This window comes from Muntiacus reevesi, chromosome 18, assembly GCF_963930625.1.
Source record: "Muntiacus reevesi chromosome 18, mMunRee1.1, whole genome shotgun sequence".
NCBI classification, from domain to species: Eukaryota; Metazoa; Chordata; class Mammalia; order Artiodactyla; family Cervidae; genus Muntiacus; species Muntiacus reevesi.
Genome location: NC_089266.1, coordinates 35,696,276 through 35,718,661, shown reverse-complemented (window position 1 = coordinate 35,718,661; position 22,386 = coordinate 35,696,276). Strand labels below are relative to the sequence as shown.

General features: G+C 36.0%; 1 protein-coding gene across 5 annotated transcripts in view; it reads right to left on the bottom strand.

Annotated features, from left to right (window-relative positions):
* RABEP1 (rabaptin, RAB GTPase binding effector protein 1) overlaps positions 1–22,386 on the bottom strand; it is an 89,233-nt gene that overhangs the window by 62,442 nt on the left and 4,405 nt on the right. For all 5 annotated transcript variants that reach the window (XM_065908532.1, XM_065908537.1, XM_065908535.1 and 2 more), the window contains exon 2: positions 560–688. In XM_065908532.1, the coding sequence (XP_065764604.1) occupies positions 560–688 (129 nt within the window). The remainder of the gene's footprint in view (positions 1–559; positions 689–22,386) is intronic.

The window sequence follows — 22,386 nt, the reverse complement described above, 5'->3', positions numbered from 1 at the left end:
GTCGCAAAGAGTCGGATATGACTGAGCTACTAAGTGCACTATTAATCTTTATTCTTCAGTAGAATCAAACTTCTATGAATAAAAAAGCCACACAAATCTTGCCCCTTCTGTATACCCAGGACCAAGGCACAATGCCTGATAGTAGGTATTAAACATATTAATGGATAATTAACATTTGTTGAATAAATTACATGAAATGTCAGTTTTAATATAACACAGCTAAGGCTATTATTAGAATGTCAACTGTCCTGATTTACCTGGGGCTATCTCCCAAGTGCTAAGAGGACTGAAAGTCCTGTGTCCTAGGACTATCTAGCCTACCATATTAAATATCATTAAGGTCAAAAGACAAAGAAACATCTAAATAATCCATTATTCAACTTGTTTTACAATTTCATTCTTAACCCTAACCTTCAAATAGGTTTCTATTATACAATGCAACTAGAAACAAAATCAAGATTTATTCAGTGATTAAAATTAACATTGTATATACTACCAAGAAACTTAACATTTTAAGACAGTTTTAGTACGGGGGTTAGGGGGAAACTTATAAACTTACCCTCTTTAGCCAAATATAACTCTTTAAATTTTGCTCTCTTTTGATTAAATTCTTGCTCAAGCTGTTGCTTTGCTCGTAAAAATTCTGCATTAATTTTTTCCAATTCTGCCACCCGCTGCTGAAGAGAAACTGAAAAGAAAAATACTAGTTAACAAGTAATAATTTTTATTTATAAATTAAGTTACAAGAATAGATCAGTATTGCAGCTGCATATTTCTATAAAGAAACAAGTGGTCCAGCTTCTCCCAAAGATCCAATATATTCACGGAAATTCTAATTTTTCAAAAAAGACACTTCTACTCGACTTAATATACATGTTGTGAATGAATCCTGTAAGCTGAAACTGTACATATAGAGAGAATCACATAAAGCAAATTTCCCAAAAGAAAGCTTCAAAGTTCCTTTGTATAACTGAGTACGTCCATCCACTTATGGATTTGTTAAATATTGGATTATTTGGGCTGTTTATTCCACAAACAAATCCACTGCCAATCTTGCTAGTTCCTGTCTCTCTCATGTGTTCTGAGCAAAAATCTAAAGGGCACACTGATTAGGACAGCTATTCCAGACTGAACCACTCTCCCACTTTCAAGATGGCTCATTATACTGAAATCATAATGAAAAAACCTTTCATATAGAAAGGATAATGAACTGTCCATTCTGTATGAACGCTCCATTACTGGGAGATTATCTGGTTTTTAGATTAACTTGATTGTGGTACGGCAGGGGCTGGGACCCGTTTTTACTAGAGGAGCTCTGTCCCTTGGCCGCAGATGATACATAGACGCGTATCCCGACCAAACCCTGAGTGTGTCTGGCTCAGGCACAGAGAGGGGAGCCCAGGGACGCCCACGCTTGCGGCATCCTTACCCCAGCAGCGACCCAGCCACGGAGCTGCAGCCCTCATCGCTCCGGGGGAGGCTTCTCGGTAGTGACTGCTGCTACTACTGCTGAGTCTCTTCAGTCGTGTCCGACTCTGTGCAACCCCATAGATGGCAGCCTACCAGGCTCCTCTGTCCCTGGGATTCTCCAGGCAAGAATACTGGAGTGGGTTGCCATTTCCTTCTCCCAGAAAGGGATATAATACTACATGTTTCGGTAGTAACACATCTGCCTAACTACCTAGGTCAGCGGATCCCTACAACCAGATAATAACAATTCACTAAAATTTTAACCATGATCTGAGATTATCTCTGAAGGCCCTAATACTCCTCTAAATCTATTACTCAATTACACTGAACTTATAATTGTATAGCACACAGAAAAAAAAAGACTGGAAAAAATGCAATGATCTGTCTACAAGATATAGAATTATGGCTAATTAATTTCTTTCATGTGCTTATCAAAGTTCTCTACAACTCCTTCAATACTAAATAATTAGAACCAGTATTTATTTGCTCCCATGACATCTTCAGTCAAGCCTCATTACAGATCTAACAGCATCAAAGCAATCCATGGCATAAAGAGAAAATGATAGCTGCTTTGAGTTCCCTGTCATTAAAGGTAAGGAGATATTTTGAGGAGCAAACATCTAGAATCTTTGGGTCAAAGCAAAGAATGACATCTGATCATCTGAACACGTGTTAACCCTCAGAGAAAAAGAGGAATCGAGAATCCACTAGAAGAGGGAAATGTGTAGTTATTTCATATTTACTTTTGAAATCATGAAGAAAATAAGTTCTCTATGCTATTTACTTGTCTTGGTATTTTTAATTGTCCAGATTCCTATTGTTAAATAAATTAAGCAAATTTTCCACTTCACGTTTTAGTTACAGGTAGCTACTTATTAAAACATGAGTTAGGGAAAAGCAATGGGAAATAAAGAAAGATGATCCTTCTGTTCTTGTCACTAAAAACTACACTCCCACCCACTACTATCTTCCACTAAAGCACACACACACACACACAAAATATCCATACCTTTCGAAATTATATTTAGGAACTGAAGCTAATAAATCAATAAAAACTAAAATATAGCCTGTAAAATTACAGCCAAGAAAAATTTTAAGTGTGTTTCCAATACTCTCCACCCTGTCCTGGCTCTGATCTACAGCTGAGGCGCAGTCCACACCCACAGATCTGGCTGCCTCTCTCCACAACTGAGTACAAATTTCAATTCCCGCAGCTGTGATCCCCTTGAGGATATACCAAGTAACTAACTCTCTTATTCTTTTTTTTTAATAAAAAAAAATTTTAATCCTCCCCAAATTTTTTTAAATCCACCTCAACTATTTCCAACATACTGCAGTTCTACAACACATTAAAAAGGCCCAAACAACTGCTTTTTATAAGAATGCCTCTACAGGTTTATCTGGAAAAATCAATTCACCTTGCATAAAACAGCAAGAAAGTTTAAAAACAGGCATCTCTTAAATCATAATGCATGAGCAACCAACCACAAATCAAACTGAAAATAGATCTCATCACACAAAATACTTTTTTTTTAACATGGCAACTAGCAGTTCACAATAACAAGTTAACAGCTCATGTAAAAACCACTTAGCCTGGCATATAAGAAAAACTGGGTAAATGTTAGCTATAAACTAGTAAGATTTACTGATATTAAATGAATAAGGGAAAACAGCAGAGTGATGAACCGGCTTTGACAAAAGACCAGAAGTCACTTCTAGCCTCATGATTCTGACTCAGTTCCATGCTTAGACTTCCAGCTCATATCATTCCCTACTACCATGTATCATCCTAGCAACATGCCACCATTAATGCCAACTTCAACAACACTAAGCTTGCTGTAACTCACAGCTGAGAACTATTAGCATATCAAACTCTGCTACACATTCCACATATTCTGTATACTGCTACCTTCCTCTGAGTAATAAAATAAAGGGAGCACACTATGTCATGCAATGACTTCTTTTAAGGCTTGACATGCAAAGAGAAAAATTATTACATTATTTATTCAAAATGTCTGCATTGGTGGTATAATGATGAGCATAGTTGCCTTCCAAAAGTGTCTGAATTAAGCAACAATACAGAAATAAAAGAATAATATGGCAGATAAATGAAGGAAAGGTACAATAATTGTTAGGTATATCTCCTTCCCTAATTTTGACATGAATGTGAGAATATGCAATAATTTAGAAATATTTTAAAGCCTCAAGCGGGGTCCTACTATTACACTCTAACAGTATACTAAACTTGATGAGACATTATCAATGGGGGGAAAAACACAATATAGGTTAAACGTTACTACAATCAGAATTTCTTTTATTTAAAAACATTTAAGATTCAGGAAAACACCTATTTCAAGCCAAAAAAAAAAAAAATTGCATAACTCCAGTGGAACAAAAGAATCTGAACAGTTCCTGAAACTCAGAAGTCTTAACTTGTGTATCACTGACTTTAAAGTGAAACTATAAAGTATTGTAAGTATATGCATCCATCCAATGGAATAATATTGTCAGAAAAATTATATTAAAAGATTAAGACACAAAATTATATTGATACATGATATGATCTATGGAAAAAAAAATATATATATATAAAAGACTGGCAAGAGTAGGCCAAATTATATTCAGAGTGGTTGTCTCTCTGAATCAAAGCTAATCAAAAGGATAAATTACACTTGATTGGATTTAAATTAAAAAGTAGTAAGCTGCTTCTTTTTTTTTTAGTTTCAGTGGTTATAATTTTGTCCTATTGCTCCATCTCAATTTCTCTGCTCATAAAAGGTACACATAACTTACTTCAATGGTTTTAAAATATTTTAACACACTAAAGAGTCACTTTTTAAAACTACACGTATATAGTAGTGTATATACAGGACAAATAATTTGCTAAAATAAAAAAAAATTTGCTAAAAACAAAAATCTTTTGTTTTTAGAAGTGGCCTTTCAGCTGGCAAATGACCTGTACTCTGAAAACCCTTCCCTGTACTCTGAAAACCCTGTCCAGCCTTTTGAGGGATTACTAAAAATTATTGTTTGCAGTAAATACACCCACTAAATGATGCTTTGTTTAGGAAATATTCAGTAAATCCACATCACTTGCCTCAATAAGGAAGGGGAAGGAGAAAGTAAAGTAAAGTAGTCTACAACAACATTACCAGTCACCTGACAGCATTAGAGCAAACAGATACAGCACTTGGGAATAATTTTTCCCATAATACTAAAGATAAACATAAATTCTTTAGTATAATAGAAAGCCTGTCATCTCATTTTATATAATCCTACAAAATCTGACTCTAACAACTTTAAGATACTGCAGCCTTTCACCCTGCCCATTTACTCAGATGAACCATTTCTAAAACAAAAGAACATCTGGTGATGAAGTGTACACAGAACATCTTCTTAGCCTTCCTTATGTGAAGCAAAACGAAAACCCTTATTTTCTTTAACTCTTTTGTTCATTTTATAAAACCCTCTTAAATAATTAGGTGCTACAGTATTTCAGATAAAAGATAACACTTTTTAAATGATGGGTTTCAAATAAGAAAATCAGTCATTTCTCATGTAAAAATTGGTGTTTATCTAAATGACTTGAAAATGTTGTCATAAATCCAGGAAAAATATTAAATGAAAAGAACTGGCACCAAATTTTAATTCAGGTAGATAATGAGATAATGCAAAATTAAGAAGAGAGTCTTCAAAAGGGCAAAAGTTAATTCTACTTTTGGAAAAGACTGATATGGGGAATGGGTGACAGGTGACAAGAACAGCGGTGAGAAGAATCGAAAAACAGAACATTTTTTAATTTTTAACCTCCCTAGAGATCAAAATTAATTAATTAACCTCTAGGCATTTGCAGTGTGGACTTTTATGGGTCCAATTTTTAGTTTAAATTATTGAGTGGGAATAATAACTGGATAATAGTGTTATAAGGATTTTATCAATTATTATAGTCCAATGTATTTCAAACTAAATGTCAATCCATTAGTAAACTGTTACATCAATTTAGTGATTAGCAATCTGCCATTTAAAGTTAAAAATAAAATAGAATAGGAAATACCAGCAACACATTTAATATGGGTATATGTTGTTTCATGATTGGGTTGCACTGAAGAAAGGGCTTCTTACAGTGGAGAGAGGTCAAAATAGTTTCAAACACCAATTCCTAATTCATGCAGGAATCCATTCCTATAAAAGACATGTGATCACATGGCTAACACATAAACATAAAGCTAACAACTCAGTTCACTGCCTTATGGGGCAGCCAGTTCCACCATTAAGAGATTTTAGATTATCCTCCCCGCTTTACTTGAACAACTGGTAACCTGTTAGAAATATATATATTTTTAGTAAAAGAACTTTAAATCATCTTCCTTAGAAACCTTAGTTTTGCCCTACAGAATCAGTGAGGAAAATTTCTATTATCTGACATCTCACACTTGCCCTCTCCTGTTTTCTCCAGATGAAACATCTCTTCACCCTTTAGTAATGTCTAAATTCTTCATAATCTCAGTTGCTCTCTCTGCACACTACAGTTAGTCAAAATTATACATAAAACAGGACACACTAATCCTAACACAACACCAGCTTAGTAGAAACACTGTATCTAGGGGCTATACTCTTAATAACATACTATAAATTTACCCTAGCTTTTACTAGCCATGATCTCACACTGTCATTGCTGGCCCAATAAAGATAACTTCAAAAATAAGCTGACTATACACAATACCTTATATAAAATGGATTAAAAAAAAAAAAAAAAAAAGGGATAACCAACAAAAGACATACTGTATAGCACAGTATAGTACTGTATATACTATACTTAATATTTTGTAATAACATATAAGGGAATAGAATCTGAAAAAGAATATGTATAAACACAAGCATATATATACAACTGAATCTCTGTGCTGAAACTAACACAACATTGTAAATCAATAATACTTCAATTTTCTTAAAAAGCTAACTATATGGTTGAAATAAATTATGGACATTTTTGAATACTGGTCAAGATATACAATATAGTTCAACCACCATTACATCCATTTTACCAGAAAATTTTTTAATCACCTTAATTTCTGATTACACTTAGCCCAATTACCATAACTGTCAAAAGCTCATGTTCAACAACTGATATAACTATGCATGGATAAAAATGGATAGCTATCTATTCAATTTGTACAAATTGGTATTATTCTACTTCGAGTATTTCAAATACCAAATGCCAACCCAGATGAAAAAGCATGATTCTCACTGGACTGAAAAGCAAATATATTTTCTAACTATTTGGATATTTAAATATTTTAGAGCCCAACTTACAAGACAAAGAAAGCAATTCAAAACTTATATATCTTAAGCTTAAAACTCAAAGAAGGCTTACTTAAGAAAAGGCCAAAAGAATTCAGCTTTCTGCCTACAACTCTACTGGCATTCATAAGTAGAACTACATTATGCCACTTTAGGACCTGGCTTGGAACTCTGAGAATTCACTATCAGTGAAGTTGAACTTAATCCTTATTTTGTGCTTGAATTAACCATGTATCAGTAAGGTTGCTGGTGAGAATGCAAATTAGTACAACCACTTTGGAAAATAGTTCCTTACAAATGCACACCTACCATATGATACAGCAATCCAACAAATGAAAACATATTTCCACACCAAGATTTGCACACAAGTGCTCACCAAAGCTTTGATAATACTTACAAAACTACTTTGGCTTATGATAACCAAAAATTGGAAATAAACCAAAATGCCCACTATAAATGGACAAATAATAGTATATCCATACAATGAAATTTTAGACAGCAACAAAAAGGAATGAATTACTAATTCACACAATCTGGATAAATCTCAAGAGCATCGTTTAAGTGAAAGAAATCAGACACAAAAAGTATGATCCCACTTATATAAAATTCTAGAAAAGGCAAAACCATGATGACAGAAAGTAGAGTAGCACTTGCCCAGAGGAGTTTAACCACAAAGTGTCATGAAAGAACTTTTTGGGGTAAAACATTCTATAACACAATTAAAGTGATGGTTACAAACTATGTATATTTGAAAACTCATGAATCTATATACTTAAACCTAGTAAATTTTAGCATAAACTATTTCTTGATCAGCTCTACAGCTGGACTGTGAAGAAAGCTGATTGCCGAAGAATGGATGCTTTTGAACTGTGGTGTTGGAGAAGACTCTTGAGAGTCCCTTGGACTGCAAGGAGATCCAACCAGTCAGTCCATCCTAAAGAAGATCAGTCCTGGGTGTTCAATGGAAGGACTGATGCTGAAGCTGAAACTCCAATGTCTTTGGCCACCTCATGCAAAGAATTGACTCACTGGAAAAACCCTGATGCCGGGAGGGATTGGGGGCGGGAGGAGAAGGGGGCGACAGAAGATGAGATGGCTGGATGGCATCACCAACTCGATGGATATGAGTTTGAGTAAACTCCGGGAGTTGGTGATGGACAGGGAGGCCTGGCGTGCTGCGATTCATGGGGTCACAAAGAGTTGGACACGACTGAGCGACTGAACTGAACTGTGGTAAGAATTTAAAATTACAAGAATAAATTAGTGCTTGGTAGCACTAAGTGCTATCCTATTAGTGCTTCAAAGCACAAGTGCTATCCTCTTCAGGCCAGTTTTATTATCTTCTTAGCACTTATCACTATCTGAAACTATTTCCCTAAATATCTGAATGTTTAAATATTGTTCCATGCTAGAGGAGACCCTCAGTGAAAACTCAGACTGTATGTATCCTGTTCATTGTTACATGTTACATTTTTAACACCCTGAACTGTGGCTAACACATGGAAGGCATTCAATAAACATTTACTAAATAAATAAGTAAACAAAAAAGATAAGCGGGAATAACTAAAACCCATTGATGAAGAGGGGCATAAGTCAGGGTTTTAAAAGACGGCAAGGATTTGAAGAACTAAAGGAGAGAAGAGTCTTCAACTGCAATGGAAATGAGACAGTAAAGTATATCTGTCTAGGAGCCAGCAAGCAAACATCTCTGATGACGGCAAAACTGCAACTTTCCCAACTTTGCATACAAGTCCCAATGAGTTACTCCTTGGCTTTCCAATATGGTAGCCATGGGGCTTCCCTGGTAGCTCAGTTGGTAAAGAATCTGCCTGCAATACAGGAAACCCTGGCTCGATTCCTGGGCCAGAAGATCCACTGGAGAAGGGATAGGCTACCCACTCCAGTATTCTTGGGCTTCCCTTGTGCCTCAGCTGGTAAAGAATCTGTCTGCAATGCGGTAGACCTGGGTTTGATCCCTCGGTTGGGAAGATCCCCTGGAGAGAGGAAAGACTACCCACTCCAGTATTCTGGCCTGGAGAATTCCATGGACTGTATAGTCCATGGGGTCACAAAGAGTCTTGACATGACTGAGCAACTTTCACTTTCTAGCCACCAAACACATGAAATGTGGCCATCTGAATTATGTGTTAAATATGAAACATATATGGAATTTTGAAGACTTCAGTACAAAAAAATTTTACTATCTCATTAATACTTTCTATCACATGTAGAAATTATAACATCTGGAATATACTGGATAAATAAAATTGAGTATTAAAATTCATTCCACAGAAAGTTATACACACATGTTCAGAGAAGCATTATTCATAACAGCTAAAGAAAGGAAACTCAAATGTTCATCAACTGATGACTAGTAAACAAAATCTGGTATATTTATACAACAAAATACTATATATCCAAAAAAGGAATGAAGTACTAACAAGTTACAAGACGGAAGAGACTTGAAAACATCAAGTAAAAAAAGCAAGACACCAAAGGCTACCTATTGCATGATTCCACTTATATGTAATATCCAGACAAGGAAAATTCATAAAGACTAAAATATTAGTGTTTGTCAGCAGTTGGGGAAGAAGGAACAGAATGGGGAATGACTGTTAACGGTTGGGGTATTCTTTGGAGGATGAGGAACATATTTTGAAATTAGTGGTGATGGATGCACAGCTCTGCCAGATACTCTAAAAACCACAGAATTGTATGTTTTAAAGGGGTGAAGTTGATGGTGTATGAATTGAATCTCAATAAAGCTGTTAGTAAAATTAATTTCAATAAAATTAATTTCACCTATTTAGTAGTGTTTGATTTTTTAATCTTTTAAAGTGGCTGCCAGATGCAACTAAAGTGACCTAGCACAGCACAAAGTGGCTGCCAGAACAAATTTACACTCTTTGGCTCACATTACATCTCTATTGGACAGCACTGTTCTAGAGAGCTTATGTGGGGAGGGGGGATACCCTGGATATTTTGAGTTCTCATTTTTACCTCTATTTGCCTTACACTCTCTCTTTTCCCCAATTTGCCAGCCTGCTTCAAGTATCACCATACTTCACAGCCAGCTGAGACACTAAGGTCAGTCATCCTAAAACCCAAGATGCCCTTCTCCCCCATGCTCTCACAGTAGCACAGCGTTCCTCAGCTACAGCGGGCAGACTACTAGTGGCCTGATGAGATAAGAAGTCTGCACAAGAATGTAAGATGAACTGGGACACTGAGCACATTTCCAGGGTTCCTTGAGAAAAAATGACTGATTCTAGGTCTGAGGCAGAAATATAAATGATAAACCTGGAACACCTTGGCACCTATTGCAGTTTTATCAAAGGATTTCCCTTTGTAACAAAGGAGTTAACTTAGAGGGTTCAATGGCCAACGATAAGATAATGTGAACATCAGTGTGGTAGGCTGAACCAACCTCTCCCCTCAAATACTAATTTCCTGATCACCTAACAGGTAAATATTACCTGATATAGTAAATGATGTAATTAAGGATCTTGAGAAAAGTAGTTTATCCTGGACTATCCAGCTGAAGAATAATGTACTCATAAAACCATTCCTCCACCATTCCAGATAAAGGGGCATTATACATACTCATACATACAATTCACAGCAGATAACTATAAAAAATTTAATTACTTTTGGTTAATAATCCCTTTAATATAAAGTGCAAATTTACTCAGAATAGTCTAAGATTTTTTTTATTCATTTTAATTGGAGGCTAACTACTTTACAATATTGTGGTGGTTGTTGCCATACATTGACATGAATCAACCACAGGTGTACATATGTCCCCCATCCTGAACCCCCTTCCTACCTCCCTCCCCACCCCACCCTTCTGAGTTGTCCCACAGAACTGGCTTTGAGTGCCCTGCTTCATGCATCAAACTTGCACTGGTCATCTGTTTTACATATGGTAATCTACATATTTCATGCTACTCTCTCAAATCATCCCACCCTCACCTTCTCCCACAGTGTCCAAAAGTCTGTTCTTTATATCTGTCTCTTTTGCTGTCTTGCATATAGGGTCATCATTACCGCCTTTCTAAATTCCATATATATGCATTAATATACTGTATTGGTGTTTCTCTGACTTACTTCACTCTGTATAATAGGCTCCAGTTTCATCCACCTCATTAGAACTGACTCAAATGAGTTCTTTTTATAGCTGAATAATATTCCATTGGGTATATGTACCACAACTTCTTTATCCATTCATCTGCCAGTGGACATCTAGGGTGCTTCTGGATCCTAGCTATTGTAAACAGTGCTGCAATGAATGCTGGGGCACAAATGTCTCTTTCAATTCTGGTTTCCTCCGTGTGTATGCCCAGCAATGGGATTGCTGGGTCATACGACAGTTCTATTTCCAGTTCTTTAAGGAATCTCCACACTGTTCTCCATAGTGGCTATACTTGTTTGCATTCCCACCAACAGTGTAAGAGGGTTCCCTTTTCTCCACACCCTCTCCAGCATTTGTTTGTAGACTTTTTGATGGCAACCTTTCTGACCAGCATGAGATTGTATCTCATTGTGGTTTTGATTTGCATTGCTCTGATTAAGTGATGTTGAGCACCTTTTCAAGTGTTTGTTAGCCATCTGCATGTCATCTTTGGAAAAATGTCTGTTCAGTTCTTTGGCCCATTTTTCGACTGGGTTGTATATTTTTCTGGTATTGAGCTGCATGAGATGCTTATATACTTTGGGGATTAATTCTTTGTCAGTTGTTTCATTTGCTATTATTTTCCCCCATTCTGAAGGCTGCCTTTTCGCCGTGCTTATATTTTCCCTCCTTGTGTAAAAGCTTTTAAGTTTAATTAGATCCCATTTGTTAATTTTTGTTTTTATTTCCATTACTCTGGGAGGTGGGTCATAGAGGATCTGGTTGTGATTTATGTCAGAGTGTCCTACATGTTTTCCTCTCAGAGTCTTCTAATTTCTGGTCTAACATTTAGATCTTTAATCCATTTGAGTTTATTTTTGTGTATGGTGTTAGAAAGTGTTCTACTTTCATTCTTTTACAGGTGGTTGACCAGTTTTCCCAGCACCATTTGTTAAAAAGACTGTCTTTTCTACATTGTATATTTTTGCCTCCTTTGTCAAAGATAAGGTGTCCATAGGTGCCTGGCTTTATCTCTGGGCTTTCTATTTTGTTTCATTCATCTATATTTCTGTCTTTGTGCCAGTACCATATTGTTTTAATGTAGATTTTTTTTTAAATCATTTACAAGGGGAAAAAGTCAAGCCTAACACAACATATGATACCTCTTAGAACCATGTTTGATTATACTATAAAACAAATCAAATCCCCTATGTACACACTGTCCTTCATTATAACACAGAAAACCTAAAATGTAGATGTAATTTCTTAAAGTGGAGATGTAATTTCTTATCTCCCTAAACTTGCTTATAGGACTACAATAAAACTACACAGCTGACATTAGGAGTTACTTATCACAAGAAAAGTTCTTCATAAATAAATCATAAAAACACAAGCATTATGTTTTATTTATAAGGAAAGTTAAATGCATTATTTATGAGCTTTTCAGAAATACCAAGGTCATACATAGAAAGGGATCAGAATTTTGATAAATAGTTATCCTAAGTGTGGAGAAAGATTAATTATATATCCCTGAGGAGACATGAGAAATCAATAAGCAAAAATATTTCCAGGAGAGAGTGCTGATGTTATTGGGTTTGTTGCAGGGTCTCAATGTTAGAAAAAATTAAATAATGGAAGCTAACAATTAAGTATCCCTTACCTATCAGGTATCATATAGAAAGCAGTAAAGCATAATAATTGAAAGCACAGGCTCTGGAACTAATTTTTGAATCCCAGCTCTGCCACTTATAAACTGGTTCCTTCTCTTTACCTGTAAAAATGAAGACTAGATTACTACTACATTCCAGGGTTGTAGGAAGGATTGAATAATCTATACACAACTTAAAGAGTATTAGGCAAGTTATTTTATACATTGGCTCATTAAATTTTCAAAACAAACCATAAAGTAGGCATACCATCCCCAGTTATAGGTGAGGAAACATTCTGAGAAATTAAGTAAAATGTCTACTGTCGCACAGTTAACAAATGGCAGAGCTGGGTCAAATTTTATATACTTTTCAACCAAGCAATTTCACTACCAAGTATATATCCTAAGAAATAATGATGATGAATATACAGATTTCATTACAAGAATGTTACTTCTTTAAAGCATTTATTTCAAAACATTAGAATTTGAAACGTTAGAAATAAGCAAATGGCTAAGAAAAGAAAAGTGACCCCCGAACAAGTCTGAAGATCAAACTTGAAAGAGACCATAACAAATTCTAACAAATCTACAAGGAATAAATATGTCCTATGTTATTTAAACTGTCTTCAGCATAGTAAAAGATGGAATGCTTCCCTATTTTACTAGGCTAGTATAACCAAGATACCAAAACCCAAGGTAGTACCAAAACGGAAAACTATAGGCCAATCTCAGTTATGAACTTTTTCAAATGAAGAAGATATTAAAATATTATTAAATCCAATCTATATACATACTAGAACAACCCACTACAACCAAGTTGAGTTTATCTCAACAAAATCTGTCCCAACATTAGGAAACCAATTAATCAATTTTGTTACAGATCAAAAAAATCTGAAATAATCTCAATGAATTACAAAGGAAAAAAGTAAAGCAATGAAAGAGGAAAACAGCTCTGAAAAACAAATAATGTCCAATAAAAAGGATGATCTACATACCTAAAACAGAGAACCCAACAAATGGAACTAAGAAAATATTAAAAAAGAAAGAAAATACTCAAAGATTTAAAAGAGCAAGTATTTTCAAAAGGAAATCAGAACTGAATACGCAACAAAAAATAATAAAGATGTGAGCAAACAGGTTGACACAGGAAGAAAATAGAAGAAACTTCGATCTTGGACATCCCGGAACAATTGAACCAGCCTTGGAATGCTTTACTTCTAAACTTGTCATACACAAAAAAAAATCAACCCTTGAGTCACTTGGGACTGGATTTCCAATTACTGTGGGGAGAAGTATTCTTGACACAGAAGAATACATCAAAATGTATATGTATCAAAAGTATCAAAATTTACATGCACATAACCTTTGAACCTTTGAACAACTAATAAGGATTAAGGTAAGTATTTGCACAAATATTTAGAGACATATGTAGCAGGATGTTTACAACAGTGTTAACTGTAATAGAAAAAAAAATTAACTATTAATAAATATATACCAAGAGACCTAATTAATATTATGGAATTCATGCAATGGAATACCATGCAGTCATTAAAAATAAAATTTGTCACTTAAGTGGGAACAATATCCTATATAAGTATTAGAATTTTCAATTTTTAAGAGTTTTTTCATACATTATACATATTAAAACTCTGCAAAGATAATAAACCAACAAGTGAATGGGTATTAGCTTTAGCTAATCTTTTTTTCTTTATGCTTCTTTTCTACATTTTCTGAATTGCTTGCAACAGGCAATATGAATTTTATCTAAAATTCCTAACTTGACAAACAGCTCATATAGAAACAATTCAGAAAATGCAAATGATACTGAAAAAAAATGACCAATAATTTAGGAAAGAAACAAAAATGAAAAAAGTATAAGCGGATATCTGACACTGAGATAAAGCAAGTCTTTGAAATTATCAAAGCATTATCAAGTTTGTTCGAAAGAATCCTTAGGCTTCTCTATACCATACATTAGCAATAAGAGAAAGAATAAACTCTAAAGTATCTGTAACAAATAAACGACAAAGGCCAATGTCCATGAAAAAGATATCTATAAATAATAATAAAATGACAAAGGACATGAAGAGGCAATGCACAAAGAAAACAAGTAGTCAATACATTTTTAAAGCCTAATCACACCCATCAAAACAGTATCTTATTGCTGTTTTAAGTTGCATTTAGTAACTTAAAACAGCAATAACATTTGTCTATGCTATTGGTAATAAAAATTTTAATCTATACTTAATGTTAACAGGAATGAGGTTACACTAAAAGATATCAGTACTAATTGGAGAAATGTAAACTAAAATAAGACAGATGTCCAAGGATGTCTCCTGTAGAGTTATTTACTAATAGCAAGATCTTACAAATAATCAAACAGGCAGAAACAGGAAAATAAATTATGACATACTTATAGACTTTTTTTTTAGACTTTTAAAATCAACTTTTTTGAAAAATAACTTACACAGAAAAATTTTATATCATAATTAAAAATAGAGGGACTTCCCTGGTAGTCTAGTGGTTAACACTCTGAGCTCCCAATGCAGGGGGCCTAGGGTTCGATCCCTGGCCAGGAAACTAGATCCCACATGCCACAACTAAGAGGTCACATGTGGCAACTAAAGATTCCTCGTGCAGCTGAAGATCAAAGATCCCACGTGCTGCAACTCAGACACGGCACAGCCAAATAAATAAATAAAACTAACTTAAAGAAAAAAAAAAGAATACAAAACTACAAGTGCAGTATGATCTACTTCTTAAAAATTGTATTTGTTGATATAAAACATGACCAGAAATACACTAAAATGACAAAATATCCCAAAGCATACGATTACGAGTAATAAGTCCAGTTTTGTTTACACTTTCTTTGTACTTTACAGTAGGGAAAAAAAAAAACCTTGGTGTTTTAACTTTGCCCTCTTTTTAATGATGAGAGTTTACTTAACTAAACCTGACCTGAGAGATAGTGGGTAGAATCAAAATAGTCATGAAGCCTGAGCAATTTACTAAACTTTCACTTCCTCAGTTGTGAAATAGGGAGAATATCAACCTTAAAGAATTCAGAGATTTGAATAACTAATGCATTTAAAGTGCCGTCAGGGAGCATGGTGGCAGACTTAATGTGATCATTCCAACTTTTATCTGAATGAATAGATACCTAGAAAGAGTTCAGGAAAATTCGAGAAGGTTCTTGGCTCTTTAAAACATTAAAACACTAGAAAGTAGGGAAAAAGTCATTGTAACTATGTGGTATAACACCAGAAAAGATAAATCAAAGAAAACACAAAACACTATTCAGAAATGGACTCAAATATTTCTGGATATTTAGCATGTAATAAATAGTGTGACATGTCTAAATCAATGGAGAAAAATCACTATATGTGCTATCTGGCTAGCCACTGAAACAAATTCTAATAAAAGCTGAATTCCTATCTCAGTGCCTACATCAAAATAAATTCCAAAATGATGAAACATTTAAAAGTAAATACTAGAGACTTCTCTAGTGTTCCAGTGGTTAAGAATCCACCTTGCAAAGAAGGGGACTCAGAGTCTGATCCCTGGTAGGGGAATTAAGGTCCCACATGCTACAGCCCAGGCGCTGCAACTACTGAGCCCACAAGCCACAACTAAAGATCTCACGTGACACAACGAAGACTCGGCACAGCAAATAAAAATATTTCTTTTAAAAAAGTAAATACTAGAAGATAACATAGACAAAGGAAATCTAGAGGCCACTAAGGAAAACACATGATGGACAGGGAAGCCTGGCGTGCTGAGGTCCACGGTATTGAAGAGTCAGACACAACTGAGTGACTGAACTGAAGGAAAACACTGGTAAGTCACCAAAGTTAAAATATTTCCATATGCCAAAACATCTCAAAATAAATATACAAAATGGGGGAAATTTTTGCTACATTTGCTACACATATGATAATGAGGTCAACTTCCCCATATGTAAAGAACTTAATTTGTTAAATTAAGGAGCTAGAAGCTCTCATATGGCTTCCCAGGTGGCTCAACGGTAAAGAATCTGCCTGTGATGCAGGAGACCTGGATTCACTCTTTGGGTCTGGAAGATCCCCTGGGAAGGAAATGGCAACCCACTCCAGTATTCTTGTCTGAGAAATTCCATGGACAGCGGAGTCTGGCAGGCTACAGTCCACTGGGTCACAGAGTCAGACAGACCTTAGTGACTAAACAACAAGAAGCTCTCTTATACCCTGACAGTGAGCCTGTAAACTGTCAAACTGTTTTGAAAGAGAATTTGACATTCACCATTAAATTTTTAAACATGCATTCTTTGACTCAGTTATTTTGGGTCAAGCAATTTGTGACACAAAAATACTCACGTGTGTGTGTGAAGACAGGTACGAGGATATTCACTGAAGTTTTATTGTAATGGCATGAATATTTATCAATGAGGACTTACTTTAAAAAATTATAGTGTATCTATATTGTTGCTCAGTTGCCCAGTCCTGTCCGACTCTTTGGACCCTACTGGACCCCACGGACTGCAGCAGCTATATTATACAGCCACAAAAGTGATCTATTTCAAAAATAGTAACATTATCTATATCAAAAACAAAGTAAAGAAAAAGAGGGTTGAGAAAAGCATATACACCGTGACTCCACTTTTAAATCATCAGAATATACATTTCTTTTTAAAAAAACAGAAAAATATATACCAGATCTTTAACAGTGTTTATCTCTGAGAGGCGAGTTTATGAACTTATATGAACTTTTCCATTCATATTATACATTTTCAAATTTTTACAGGCATTTTTTTATTTCTGATGCAAAAAAATATTTTTAAGAAATTTAAATTCACATATTGTGCATAGGCACAATAAAGGACAGAAACAGTATGGACCTAACAGACGCAGAAGATATTAAGAGGTTGCAAGAATACAGAGAAGAATTACACAAAATAAGATCTTAATGACCCAGATAACCATCATGGTGTGATCACTCACATAGAGCCAGACATCCTGGAGTGTGAAGTCAAGTAGGCCTTAGGAAGAATCACTATGAACAAAGCTAGTGGAGGTGATGAATTCCAGCTAAGCTATTTTAAATCTTAAAAGATGAGGCTGTTAAAGTGCTGCCCTCAATATGCCAGCAAATTTGGAAAACTCAGCAGTGGCCACAGGAATGGAAAAGTTCAGTTTTCATTCCAATTCCAAAGAAGGGCAATGCCAAAGATAATGTTCAAACTATCGCACGACTGCACTGATTTCAAATGCTAGCAAAGTAATGCTCAAAATCCTTCAAGTGAGGCTTCAACAGTATGTGAACTGAGAACTTCCAGATGTACAAGCTGGATTTACAAAAGGCAGAGGAATCAGAGATCAAATTGCGAATATCCGTTGGATCACAGAAAAAGTTAGAGAATTCCAGAAAAATGTATACATCTGCTTCATTGACTATGCTAAAACCTTTGAATGTGTAGACCACAACAAACTAGAAAATTCTTAAAGAGATGGGAATACCAGACCACCTTAGCTGCCTTCTGCAAAACCTGTATGCGGGTCAAGAGGCAACAGTTAGAACCCGACATGGAACAACAGACTGGTTCAAAATTAGGAAAGGAGTATGCCAAGGCTGTATACTGTCACCCTGCTTATTTAACTTATATGCATAGTACATCATGCAAAATGCCAGGCTGGATGAAGCACAAGCTGGAATCAAGACTGCAGGGAGAAATATCAATAACCTCAGATACGCAGATGACACCACCCTTATGGCAGAAAGTGAAGAGGAAATAAAGAGCCTCTTGATAAAGGTGAAAGAGGAGAGTGAAAACCCTAGCTTAAAACAACATTCAAAAAATGAAGGTCACGGCATCCGGTCCCATCACTTCATGGAAAACAGATGGGGAAGCAATGGAAACAGTGACAGATTATTTTATTGGGCTCCAAAATCACTGTGGACAGCAACTGTAGCCATGAAATTAAAAGACGCTTGCTCCTTGGAAGAAAAGCTGTAACAAACCTAGACAGCATATTAAAAAACAGAGACATCACTTTGCCTATAAAGGTCTGTATAGTCAAAGCTATGGCTTTTCCAGTAGTCATGTTCAGATGTGAGAGCTGGACAATAAAAAAGGCTGAACAGCAAAGAATTGATGCTTTCGAACTATGGTGAGGGAGAAGACTTTTGAGAGTATCTTGGACAGCAAGAAGGTCCAACCAGTCAATCCTAATGGATATCAACCCTGAATATTCATTGGAAGGACTGATGCTGAAGCTGAAGCTCCAATACTCTGGCCACCTGATATGAAGAACTGACTCCGTGGAAAAGACCTAGATGTTGGGAAAGATAGAAAGCAGGAGGAGAAGAGGACAACAAAGGATGAGATGGTTGGACGGCATCACTGACTCAATGGACATGAGTTTGAGCAAACTTCGGGAGATGATGAAGGACAGGGAAGCCTGGCATGCTACAGTCCATGGGGTCCCAAAGAGTTGGACACAACTGAGTGACTGAACAACAACAACATGAAAGAATAAACAAATACATAAATGGAACAGAAACAGTGAGCCCAGAAGTAGATTCACACAATATAGATGACTGATCTGCGACAAAGACGAAAAGGCAATTCAACAAATGATGGTGCTGGAACAACTGAATATCCACATGCAAAAATAAAGAAAAAAGAATTTAGATATAGACCTTACACCCTTCACAAAAAATAACTCAAAATGAGTCACAGACCTAAATGTAAAATGTAAAACTACAAAACTCCTGGAGCAAAATATAGGGAAAAATCTAGATGACAATGACTTTTTAGATATAGCACCAAATGTACAATCCATGAAAGAAATAAGTTGGGTTTCATTAAATTTAAAACTTCTGCTTGTGAAAGACACTGCCAAGGGAATAAGACAAGCCCCAGATCTGGAGAAAAGACTTGCAAAAGACACAGCTGATAAAGTCCTGTGATCCAAAACATGCAAAGCCCTCTCAGAGCTAAGCAATAAGGAAATCAGCAGTCTCATTAAAAGTTATGCAAAAATTCTGAACAGACACCTCACAAAAGAAAATATACAAACAGTAAGTAAGTTCAACATCATCTGTCTTTCGGTAACTGCAAATTAAAACAACTAAAGATACCACCACACATCTAGAATGTCTTAAATCCAAAACACAGACACTTGCTGAACAAATGCTGGAAAAAGTGGAACAAGAATTCTCATTTACGGCTGGTGGGAGTGCAAAATGGTACACCCACTTCAACATACTCTTCCCATATGATTCTGCAGTCACACTCCTTAATATTTAAGTCAAATGAGTGGAAAACTTATATCCGCACAAAAACCTGCTTTACAGAAGTTTTATTGGTTAACTGTCAAAACTAGGAAGCAATCATGACGTCCTTCAATAACTGAATAACTGGTACATCCAGAAAATGGAATATTAATCAGTCCTTAAAAAAAAAAAGCTACCAAGCCACAAAAAGACACGAGGAAACGTTAAATGTGTATCACTAAGTGAAAGCAGCACTCTGAAAAGGCCATGTAACTGTACGATTCCAACCATATAACATTCTGGAAAAGGCAGAAACCATGGGAACAGTAAAAAGATCAGTGCTTGCCAAGGATCTAGAGGAAAAGACAGATGAGTAGCTAGAACACAGGAGATTCCTAGGCAATGAAACTATTCTGTACAATAATACATGCATTGCATGTTTATCCAAACCCACAGAATGTACAACACTGAGTGAATAATGTAAATGGACTTGGGGTGATAATGATGTGCAGGTTCATCGATTATTTGAAAATTTACTACACTGGTGGAATGTTGTGGAATGCTGATGGTGGGGAAATGGGGAGGGGGCACAAGGAAACTTCTGGCTCCTTGTACTTTCTGTTCAATTCGTACGTTCCATTCAGTTTTGCTGTGAAACTAAAACTACTCTAAAAAATAGTGTCTACTGATTTTTTAGAACCTGTAACTATATCTGTATCCCCAGTGTCTAGCATGGTATCTGGTCTATAGTGAACACTGAAATAGCAGTAATTTAAAAAACACACAGCACAAAGCAAGGAATGTAACAGGTCAATAAACCACAGCTTTTATTTTATTATAAACTAATATGATACAGAGAAACAAAACAAATTTGAGGGAATGTTACCACATATTAAACAGAGTTGAGAGTTTTAATCAAAGGAGTATCTTAGATGTTCAATGCATAAGTCATATGGACTCTATGTCTGGAATATTCTGAAATTTTAGGAACACCATTTTAGGAAGAGCACTGAGAAACTCCACGGTACTGGAACGTCTGGTTAGCCAAGCAGAGGAAACGACAAAGAATGGAGCGGGTATAGTACCCTCATGTGAGGATCTGCCAAGATGCAAGCAAACTCTTTAAATATCGAGACCTTTTCTGTGTGGAAGAGAAAATAAGATCGATTTTGACTCCTTCATTAGTCTCTAATGAGAAAATTGAACAAAGGCACATTCTGTCATAGCTTTCCCTGTTCTTTTACTTATAGTTAAGTTTCCCCTGTGCTCCAGAGAAGAACAATGTACCAACACTAGGCATCTCCTCATTTCACATTATTGTGCCTAAGGTTCATTCCTCCACTATACCATAAAATTCCTGAAAACGGAACTATGCAGAATGCCAGTTCTGCATTACCTGGCACAACTTTACTACACAAAAGAGAACAACTGTTTACGAAATACTTTTATGAAGACTAAACTCAATTTAATAATTATACAAGAACAACACATCAAATTTCACTAAATAAAAACCAAAATCAGAGTCCTTAAGAGTCAAAGGCAATTCAATCCACCGGGTAGTCAGGTAACACATACAATTAAAGGATTATTATACAACCCCAAGCTATTGCATGTAGGCACTCTGAAGTAGTTAAGACTGTGAGAGGTAAGCTCAGGGCTTTTGTGTTTCAGATCAAGGTTAGTGGCTGGGAGCTTTATCAAGTAATAATAAACCAAATATATGTATTATTGAATAAAATGGTGTTAAAACAACTAGCTTTAACACCTTCAGTTCAGTTGCTCAGTCCCGTCTGATTCCTTGTGACCCCAAGGACTGCAGTGCGCCAGCCCCCCTGTTCATCACCAACACCTTGGAAGAAAAATTAAGTTAGAGCCCTGTGTCACATCAAAAATGAATTCCAGATGCAGGCAGGTTTCCCCAGCAAGCCAGAAAGCAGCTTTCCAGGGAGCTCTGCCCTTCAGAGGGCCACAGCTGCACCTCCTCCAACCAAGTCTGGATCTCTGGGAGCAGCCTCTTGAAGATGTGTTTCTTCCTCGGGTGCTCTCCCTTAGCCCTAGAGGCAGTAGCTGATCACTCTACTATCCCTATATTCTTCAGGCTCTTCTTTTCCCTTAGGTAATCTCTTATGTGGGCTCAAATGGTAAAGAATCCACCTGTAATGCAGGAGACCCCGGTTCGAATCTTGAGCTGGGAAGATTCCCTGGAGAAGGAATATCTATTTAGTTAACAATTCTTTATATTAAACTTTATCTGTTAAATTTAAAAAGAAATAAATTTCAGATGATCTATAGTACTAATTACACCTCCCTTGCCTTCCTTAACTCTGTTGCCAATCTAGCAACCAGAGTGATTTGGTGTTTGTTTTTTTTAATGTAAGTCAGATCACACCACTCCTCAGCTCAAAACATTTTCAATGATTCCCCACAGTGAAAGTCAATCTTTAAAATGCTCTAGGACCCTATAATACCTGCCACCTTTCACCTCTTATTTTACTGCTCACTTCTTCCTTCCTCTCCCACATCCTTCCACCCACTGCCCCAGTAATTTCATTCTAGCCACAATGACCTCCATGCCATCCCTCAAACGTGACAGACACATTCCTTC